We start from the raw sequence: 10,228 nt of genomic DNA, 5'->3' as shown, positions 1-10,228 counted from the left end.
CAGCACCTGGACAGCTCCAGGTCCACGCGGTATTGCAGCACTGTGGACACTGCAATTTTATCTAATACCTTTGACGACTTTTTGCAAATATAATTAATTATTTCATAGTGTAACCATTTCCCATGTTAGTGCATTTAATGAGAATTTCACCCGAGCCTCTGGTTTGCTGGGTCCTATTAGTATTCATGTCCTATGGGTGTGCAGTGTTGCCAGCCACGTCAGGCCTGTAGCAACTGCTTGTCTCCTGCCTCACCAAGGCAAGGTTAGATACACTCGGGTGGAGGCACTCGAAGAAAAAGACCTTGGGAACAAATTCAGCATCTCGGCAACCAGGAATTGCTTTCCTCTCTGTTTCTAGTAGGCCTAGTGATGAGACAAGTGTTGTCATTGCCTCAAGTGACATAGCTTTTTTTATTTTGACGTTTGGCAATGTTTGCGTTTCCAAAAGGGAATGTTTGCATAGCTACATTGCCGAAGACCCTCCTCAAGCCGTATTCTCAGTGTTTAATGGATACGCACAATGTATATAAAAAATGGTTGCATTTTGTGAATGCCAGTGACTGCTTTCTACGGACCATCACGGCTGCGGTGCGCGAGGAAGGACGCCTCAGCTAGCTGGACCCCGGGTCGCGTGTGTGTATAGGCTACCGTTACCGTATACCATCAGTTGGACTGCTGGACTGAAGGTGACTCGCGCCCGCTTTGCAGTCGAGGCAATGCGGAGAGAGTCGCGAGCGCTCATCCGGTACTTCTGCGCTCTGAGTGCTGCCTGCAAAAATATATGATTCTTCTCAGACAGTAGAGAGAGAGAGAGAGAGAGAGAGAGAGAGAGAGAGAGAGAGAGAGAGAGAGAGAGAGAGAGAGAGAGAGAGAGAGAGAGAGAGAGCACTAATACATCACAGATAACCTATCTATCCTATCCGTTTTAGGATACAGCCTACTGGAGAGGTTTCGACACGACAAACGAAGGATAGAACAGGATATCGGCGAATAGGTGGTGGTGGAGTTTAGGGGGTTATAGATAAACAACGTTCTGTATTAGAGCTGTTTTATTAGTGGATGTGTATGCATGAGTTCTGCACCGAATGGGCGCAAGAACCGCCCCAGATCCGCCGGGAACATCTTCCAGATCGGCAAGGCTCCCTACCGAGACCCGGAGAGGAGGGAGAGCACGGAGAGCACCCGCAAAGCCCAGCGTGCCGTGGCTGACTGCAGAATGGTGGGTATGGAAGTTGTGACATGTAGCCCACAGTGCGTATTTCCTCTGCAGGAAATGATGCAGCTAGTCGTGTATTCATTCACCCTTTCTTTACTTCTTTCTTTAACTAATTTCATCAATTTGCACTGATGTTGGCTGTTTAAACACCAACAAACTGCAAATCCCTAGGGAAAATGATTTCCATTTGCGCTGCTGTTGTTGAAGAGAAGACAAATTGACCTGCTCATGTTTTTTACCCGTTGTTTGTCACTGATTGCGATAGTAAGAATTACATTTTGGATCATTAAGTGTTGAAAGCCTGGCTGACGGTGATTTGGGATTATTTCCAGTATCGCCCATATTACAGAGTTCTCTAACGGGCTCTGTTTGATGGACGTAGACGGCCACTGATTTGACAGGTGCTGGCAGAAACGTCCATAATATATTCTCTCCCCTCACATACATCAGTAAACGTCACTGAGTCTCAGCACGGGAAGAACAGCAGAACGCGTCTGAGTCTCGAGCTCTGGTAGAACAGAAAAGCGTTGTCCCATCTAAAGGATCCAATGCTCTAATTCAATGCACATAGCCGAACTTAGCATACGGGGTTGTCGTCAATGAGCAATTGATTCGTTTTAAATAGACGTTATAGTTGTCATTTCATATCCTAGGCATATCGTATTGTTTTTAGGCATCAATATTGATTAGCCTATCTTTTGTATCGTGGAGGTTAGAATAGCCTAATACCCCTGTCCAGGGATCAATGCTTTTTTGGAAATGGCAGTCAATTTATTCAAGCTCTAGTGTAGAGAAACGATCGACTCAAAGGTGGTTGCTGTCCTTAGCAGGATGGTGCTGAATTGCTAGGGTAGCCTAGTTCTTGAACTTGCAGTGCCGAAATATTCACTGTCACCAATGTAAAAACCTAAAGCTGCTAAATTGACAGCCTACCTGTGAATATAGGATGACAATTTATCTGATAACCTACAAGTAAATACGTTGTTCTGGCAACTGCTGTCGCAAGTAGGCCAATATTCCAAATGTGTCTGCTTGTGAAATTCTAACAATTCCCGATGAGAAAGCCACATATGTTTGCAATAGCCCGCATTAGTTAAACTATATGGAAGAACATTGCAAGGTCTTGCTGGGGCTCGCGACAGAGGAAACAATATTTGAGGTCCAAATCATCTTAAATCATGTTTATTTCATTTTAATTCCTCAGATTGTGCAGGATTTTAACACGCTTGTGGCGCTGTATCGTGAACTGGTCATCTCCATTGGCGAGATCTCCGTCGACTGCCCGTCGTTACGGGCCGAGATGCACAAGACGCGAACTAAAGGCTGCGAGATGGCGAGAGCTGCACACCAGAGCCTGTCAGTCATTTCAGGGTAAGTAGTGGTCACTGTCCTTGGTGCTGAAAGACAGCATTGGGGCTGTTTCACAGACATGGGCCAAAGGCTTCTACAAAGACCTCTGCTTGGAAATGTAACTTAGGTTTCAGCCTCTGCTTTCAGTCTAGAGTGGCCTGTGTGAGCTTTGATCTTTTGGTCTTTTGGTCTGTACAGGGTTGTAATTTGCATGTCTTTTACTGTCTTCTTATGAAGGATGAAGGAAATAAAAGAGATAAAGTGACTTGATAGGCTACAGAGGAGAGAGAGTGAGAGAGAGAGAGAGAGCGAGAGAGAGAGAGAGAGGGGAGAGAGAGAGTGAGAGAGAGAGAGAGAGAGAGAGAGAGAGGGTAGAGAGAGAGAGGGAGAGAGAGAGAGAGAGAGAGAGAGAGAGAGAGAGAGAGGGAGATAGAGAGAGGGAGAGAGAGAGAGAGAGAGAGAGAGAGAGAGAGAGAGAGAGGGAGAGAGAGAGAGAGCGAGAGAGAGAGGGAGGGAGAGAGAGAGAGAGAGAGAGAGAGAGAGAGAGAGAGAGAGAGAGAGAGAGAGAGAGAGAGAAAAAAAGAGAGAGAGAGACTGGTGAGAGCATTTGAGATCATGCACTTCTACAGTTTAGTGGGCTATCCTAGTCTGAGTGTGATATTGACCTGCTATACTTAATCCTGCTGCTTGGGAGTTGGACAGTTGGCTACATTATTGCAGAAGAGTTCCACTGAGCTTGGAGTTGATTCAGACACTAATGGAAGTTGGTCTGTGGATCTTGGGGCCATGCCAGACCAAGGATATTTTTTCAGAGAAGGCAGTATTACCTCTTTGGAGGATTTAGCTTTCATTTTTCTTTGTACGCCTGCTGAAACAACATGACTTGTTACCATTACAGGTTGTTGACCAGCTTTTCAGATCTTTTCAGTACCAATTATATAGTTCCTACTTCTCTTATACATAGATCTCTGTGGAAAGTATCTAGTCTTCCTACAGATGTAGGATCTTAATTTGATTTTGATCGCCCTGTCGCAGTGGAACTTTCCTGCAATGCAGGAAATGTAAAAAAAAAAATTGGTTTAAAAAGGCTTCTGAAGTTTGTAATTTCAACTTTGAAATTTCAGACTTCATTTTCCCATACGAAAAATGTACTGTATCAACCCCAGCAATATTTTTCCATTAATTATAATCCACATAATAATTCAAATTTCCTGTTGCTGCAGGATTATTTTCCAGCTGTAGTAAACTGGATCCCAAACTACAACCCTAGTCTTACCATTGTCTGTCTGTCTGTCTGTCTGAGTGATGCCGGACCTCTCCAATGTGCCAGAGGAAATCAGATTAGTACTTTTGCCAGCTAGCAGCACTCTGACAGGAAACACAACGCTGATTGAGAGAGAGCAATGTTGCTTTTTGTGAGAAATGTAAGAAGCATTAAGTGCATGAAAAATCCAATTAACACACAAAAACATTATCTCAGCAGTTACAGATTAGTCTGGGTACCGGTTTGTTTGTGCCATCATGCTACTCCTTGCCACTCCTTTTCATGCTAAGGAGTGGTAAGGAGTGGAATGATGGCACAAACAGATCTGGGACCATGCTAGTAACAGAGAGGAATAGAAGGCTTTTGGAACAAAAAGTCAGTTTGATTGGAAAAGTCTCATGTGAAAAATACTTAAAGGTCCAATGCAGCCGTTTTTATCTCAATATCAAATCATTTCTGTGTAACAATTCAGTACCTTACTGTAATCGTTTTCCATTACGTACGTACATACCCCAACCAGAAGCCATGGATTACAGGAAACATCCGCACTGAGCTAAAGGGTAGAGCTGCCGCTTTCAAGGAACGGGACTCTAACCCGGACGCTTATAAGAAATCCCGCTATGCCCTCCGACGAACCATCAAACAGGCAAAGAGTCAATACAGGACTAAGATTGAATCGTACTACACTGGCTCTGACGCTCGTCGGATGTGGCAGGGCTTGAAAACTATTACAGACTACAAAGGGAAGCACAGCCGCGAGATGCCCAGTGACACAAGCCTACCAGACGAGCTAAACCACTTCTATGCTCGCTTCGAGGCAAGCAACACTGAAGCATGCATGAGAGCACCAGCTGTTCCGGATGACTATCTGATCACGCTCTCCATAGCCGATGTGAGTAAGACTTTTAAGCAGGTCAACATTCACAAGGCCGCAGGGCCAGACGGATTACCAGGACGTGTACTCCGAGCATGTGCTGACCAACTGGCAAGTGTCTTCACTGACATTTTCAATGTCCCTGACTAAGTCTGTAATACCAACATGTTTCAAGCAGACCACCATAATCCCCGTGCCCAAGGACTCTAAGATAACCTGCCTAAATGACTACCGACCCGTAGCACTGACGTCTGTAGCCATGAAGTGCTTTGAAAGGCTGGTCATGGCTCACATCAACAGCATTATCCCAGAAACCCTAGACCCACTCCAATTTGCATACCGCCCCAACAGATCCACAGATGATGCAATCTCTATTGCACTCCACACTGCCCTTTCCCACCTGGACAAGAGGAACACCTACGTGAGAATGCTATTCATTGACTACAGCTCAGCATTCAACACCATAGTGCCCTCTAAGCTCATCACTAAGCTAAGGATCCTGGGACTAAACACCTCCCTCTGCAACTGGATCCTGGACTTCCTGACGGGCCGCCCCCAGGTGGTAAGGGTAGGTAACAACACATCTGCCACACTGATCCTCAACACGGGGGCCCCCTCAGGGTGCGTGCTCAGTCCCCTCCTGTACTCTCTGTTCACCCATGACTGCATGGCCAGGCACGACTCCAACACCATCATTAAGTTTGTCGACGACACAACAGTGGTAGGCCTGATCACCGACAACGATGATACAGCCTATAGGGAGGAGGTCAGAGACCTGGCCGTGTGGTGCCAGGACAACAACCTCTCCCTCAACGTGACCAAGACAAAGGAGATGATTGTGGACTACAGGAAAAAAAAGAGGACTGAGCACGCCCCCATTCTCATCGACGGGGCTGTAGTGGAACAGGTTGAGAGCTTCAAGTTCCTTGGTGTCCACATCACCAACGAACTATCATGGTCCAAACACACCAAGACAGTCGTGAAGAGGACACGACAAAGCCTATTCCCCCTCAGGAGACTGAAAAGATTTGGCATGGGTCCTCAGATCCTCAAAAAATTCTACAGCTGCACCATCGAGAGCATCCTGACTGGTTGCATCACCGCCTGGTATGGCAACTGCTTGGCCTCCGACCGCAAGGCACTACAGAGGGTACATCACTGGGGCCAAGCTTCCTGCCATCCAGGACCTCTATACCAGGCAGTGTCAGAGGAAGGCCCTCAAAATTGTCAAAGACTCCAGACACCCTAGTCATAGACTGTTCTCTCTGCTACCGCACGGCAAGCGGTACCGGAGTGCCAAGTCTAAGTCCAAAAGACTTCTCAACAGCTTCTACCCCCAAGCCATAAGACTCCTGAACAGCTAATCATGGCTACCCGGACTATTTGCACTGCCCCCCCACCCCATCCTTTTTATGCTGCTGCTACTCTGTTAATTATTTATGCATAGTCACTTTAACTCTACCCACATGTACATATTACTTCAACTACCTCAACTAGCCGGTGCTCCCGCACATTGACTCTGCACCGGTACCCCCTGTATATATAGCCTCCCTACTGTTATTTTATTTTACTTCTGCTCTTTTTTTCTCAACACTTTTTTTGTTTTTTGTTTTATTTTTACTTTCTTTGTTAAAAATAAATGCACTGTTGGTTAAAGGCTGTAAGTAAGCATTTCACTGTAATGTCTGCACCTGTTGTATTCGGCGCATGTGACCAATACAATTTGATTTGATTTGATTTGATTACAATTGTCAAAAATAAACAAAAATAGCTTTTTAGGCAAAAAAAAATTCTGAACCAAGAGTTTGCTAGGACTATCTGGGAGTGGTCTGAGTGCGGTGGGGAAGGATACCAAAGTGGGGGAGGGGCCTAATGGATGAGAGAATATTGGCAGAGAGGTTTGGAACTCTCTTTGTTATTGGTCTATTACAATTAATACCGCCTGGAGATGTCATCAGGTAAGCCAAAACTTCACCCATGCAAAACCTGCTGATTAGAAGGTCCTGAGTAGATTGTATTTTTAACCAGCAACTATCAGGAAATAAGAGTGATCAACATTTTCCACACTTTTACAGTGTTATTTTCATCAGCTGTTGTACAATATGATACAAAATACAGGAACAACATAATTTTGACAGCGATGGGCCTTTAAAGCCTAAAAATAATTAAATAAGTGCTAAAGCTAAAAGCACATACTAAACTTGTGTTCCAAGAATGTGCAAAGTCATTTGTTTATTATGTTCTCTGTCTGTCCCCACATTACTTACATTACTTACTTACTTACTTAATTCCTATGTGGAACATAAGGCTTCCAAGAAAAAGAACCATGTCCCCACATTTCCCGATTTTGAATCTTCATGTACAAAATGGACTGATGTGAAGAGGTGGAAATACTCTCTCTGTTCCCTCAGGTCTGACTTTTTGGCTGAACCTTAGGAACTCAACATGGCTTCCAAGACGCTGCTGTTGTTGTTGTTTTACTGTCACCTTATTCAAATCTTTAAAATGTATTTACCGCTCAAAATTGATAGGGCATATGTGCATTGTTGATGTGAAATGTGTAATGTATTGTTGTGTTGGTGTGGTGACTTGTTTGGATTATTGTGTATAGTTTTTTTTTTATTGTGTAGGACTTTTATGTACATCCTTGTGGTAAAGGAACATTGTGGATGTAAAGCAAAGTTCTGTGCAAGCAGACAGTAGAGTATTATGTCATCTTTGCTTTGACTGGCATTTTTGTGTTGGCCCCACAGGCCTGAGGATGGAGAGATCCACCCAGAGATCTGCAGGCTCTTCATCCAGCTGCAGTGCTGTCTGGAGATGTACATCACAGAGATGCTCAAGTCTGTCTGTCTGCTGGGATCCCTGCAGCTCCACAGGAAAGGTAGGGAATGCTTGACATAAAATGACATAGCAATATTATAACCTGACATAGAGCCTATATATCACTCTTATAGCCAGAGACATGTAGCCTGATGGGATCCAAAATAATCCTAACGGAGCTATTTTGAGCTACAATTCACAGTTTACTGTGTAAAACATGTAATTACTATTACATTAGTATTATTAATTGTTTGTGTGTGTGTGTGTGTGTGTGTGTGTGTGTGTGTGTGTGTGTGTGTGTGTGTGTGTGTGTGTGTGTGTGTGTGTGTGTGTGTGTGTGTGTGTGTGTGTGTGTACGTACGTACGTGTGTGTTCCAGGGAAGGATTGCTGTGGGCCTCCCAGGATTGACAGTAAGGTGGATGAGAGCTCAGACATCCCCATTCTAGAAGACACCTCCTCCCCCATGGACTGTCATCAGCTCTGCTGGCTGGTCGCCACAGACATAGACAATACTGAGAGGTGGGCTCACTGTGTGTGTGTGTGTGTGTGTGTGTGTGTGTGTGTGTGTGTGTGCGCACGCGTGTGTCTGTGTGCGTGTGTTATTAACATAATTCTGGGCGCATTAGCAAAACACACATGAACACTATGTGATTTTTTTTTTTACAAATGTGAATATGATTTCATAGGGACATGAGAGAGATGAAGAACCTTCTCAGCAAACTCAGGGAGACGATGCCTTTACCACTGAAGAACCAAGGTAGGGCCTCCACTGGAGCGCTCAAATGGTTTCTATGCTTGGATCTTATGTGAGGTAGATACACAGTTAAAATGACTTTGAGATGAGTTTGAACTTGTAATGGGCTTATCTGTGTTTGTACGTACCCAGATGACAGCAGCTTGCTGAACCTGACTCCCTACCTACTGGTCCGACAGAGGAAGAGGCGGTTCTTTGGGCTCTGTTGCCTGGTAACCAGCTAAGGGGCCTGCCCTCCTGGGTTGAAGGCAGGAACGGTAACGCTTTAGTTGAAGTGTTGTTCATGGCACATCCATAGAAGTGTCCTAAAGCACATCATAATTAAAGTGTCATAAGACATGTCAAAAAATGACAAACATTTCATAAAAGCTTTGTCAACTGGAATGACATACAGTATTTGCATGTCATGACCAATATATGTATTTGCATTATGACATAGTCAAGATATTGACATTTATCATAACAGTGCCACATAACAGAAAGAGCATAGTATGACATGTTTTGGAATGTGTTGAGACACTTTACGATGATCTTATGACACTGTTATGGATGTGTCATGGACAACACTTCACGTAAAGTGTTACTGCGGCAACAAATACACCATTAACCACAATCCTTTACCACTTGTGTCTCCCACCAATCTATTACTGCCATTTCCAATATCCAATACAGTTCTCTCTTTTGTTGAAAAGGCTACCCCATTTTATAATTTTATTTTGTAATACAAAGATAATTTGTAATTGCAATGTAATGAAACCAATAGTCAAAACATATATTTTAAATGTATTGCAACTGCTTTTCCTTTTGTTTGGTAAATGGAGTCCAACCTTTTGGTTTGTCAGAGGTTTTCGGGAGAGAGAGACCATTTGAAACAATGTCAACATTTAGTTTCTTCCATAAAGCTGAATTGATGAATTAATGAATTGTGTGTAGGACACAATATGATCTTTAACTTTGTGTCAAAAACAATGTTTCCATGTACGACACTTTTTGAATTTGACCTGTTATTGAAGTACGACACTTGCAGTAAACAGATATGCTATTTTAGGGCTCCATTCAATCTGTATCGCTGAAGCGTTACAGATTGCTTGATAAAAATGTAAAGGTAATTTCCGATTGAGCTGACATATGCAGCATTTACTGTGAATGCAGTCTCCACTAACATTGCCTTTGGTTTTTCAATCACGCTGTAAAGCTAAACTTCCGCGATGCACATTGAATAAAGCCCTTCATTTGATCACTCTGTTGTCACAGAGAACGTTCCTTCTCTGCAGGAAATGCAAACTGGTAGTGTATTCAAGTTTTTAAAAGTATTCTAAAGTTTGTAATTTCCAGTTTAAAATGTCAGACTTGATTTACCCTAATGTAAAATGTATCAACCCCTACAACATTTTTTCCAGTAATTATAATCCACATAATAATTCACATATCCTGTTGCTGCAGGATTATTTTCCTGCTGTGAAAAACTGGTCAAATTAACATAGCAGATCTGTATATGGACACACTACTAGATAAAAGGTATAGAGCTATGTTTTTCCAGAACAGAGAAGGTCTGTGCACTACGTCTGTTGTGTGTTTCGCTCTCTGTTTTCCATTTCTAGCTGACCCTGTACTTCCTGTACTGACCTTTATTTAGTCTTCCATGAACCAAACACCTGTACCCAACTTTTACTTTCCATCTTCAAGGAGGAATATACTATACAATACAAAAAAAATAGGAACTTCTTTGCACATACAATATATATCTATAAATTAAGACGTTGGACTTGTATATACAAATGCTCTCTAATCGATGAGCTCTGGAAAATCTTCCAAGTTGGGATAGATTGGTGAAGTCTTGGTTGGCATAAGCAGTTGGCATCTCCCTTTGTAATGCACAGTCTGGGCGGGTATTGGGGACTCAGCACGGGTCTTGCTTATTAGTAATAGTGATATATGTGTAGGGC

At 43.4% G+C, this 10,228-nt stretch overlaps 1 protein-coding gene across 2 annotated transcripts; it reads left to right on the top strand.

The window, feature by feature from the left end:
- Window positions 1–240: 240 nt before the first annotated feature.
- On the top strand, window positions 241–9,671 carry LOC121581901 (regulator of G-protein signaling 7-binding protein A). 2 transcript variants are annotated; one of them, XM_041897296.2, is made up of 7 exons: window positions 241–745; window positions 930–1,219; window positions 2,421–2,587; window positions 7,458–7,588; window positions 7,906–8,047; window positions 8,215–8,285; window positions 8,415–9,671. In XM_041897296.2, the coding sequence occupies exons 2-7, from the start codon at window positions 1,070–1,072 to the stop codon at window positions 8,504–8,506; spliced, it is 753 nt and encodes a 250-aa protein (XP_041753230.1). In that variant the 5' UTR covers window positions 241–745; window positions 930–1,069; the 3' UTR covers window positions 8,507–9,671. The 2 variants fall into 2 exon arrangements, with proteins under 2 accessions (XP_041753230.1, XP_041753229.1); XM_041897295.2 differs by lacking the exon at window positions 241–745 and having other exon boundaries at window positions 850–1,219.
- Window positions 9,672–10,228: the final 557 nt, after the last annotated feature.

This window comes from Coregonus clupeaformis, unplaced genomic scaffold, assembly GCF_020615455.1.
Source record: "Coregonus clupeaformis isolate EN_2021a unplaced genomic scaffold, ASM2061545v1 scaf3032, whole genome shotgun sequence".
Classification (NCBI taxonomy): domain Eukaryota; kingdom Metazoa; phylum Chordata; class Actinopteri; order Salmoniformes; family Salmonidae; genus Coregonus; species Coregonus clupeaformis.
This window is presented reverse-complemented; position numbering and strand designations above follow the sequence as displayed.

Bases quoted from the DNA above. Each gene is read 5' to 3' on its own strand.
- LOC121581901 (XM_041897296.2), top strand. From the start codon at position 1,070: ATGAGTTCTGCACCGAATGGGCGCAAGAACCGCCCCAGATCCGCCGGG. The intron at 1,220-2,420 runs GTGGGTATGGAA...TTAATTCCTCAG, and splicing joins CCGTGGCTGACTGCAGAATG to ATTGTGCAGGATTTTAACAC. The intron at 8,048-8,214 runs GTGGGCTCACTG...ATGATTTCATAG, and splicing joins GACATAGACAATACTGAGAG to GGACATGAGAGAGATGAAGA.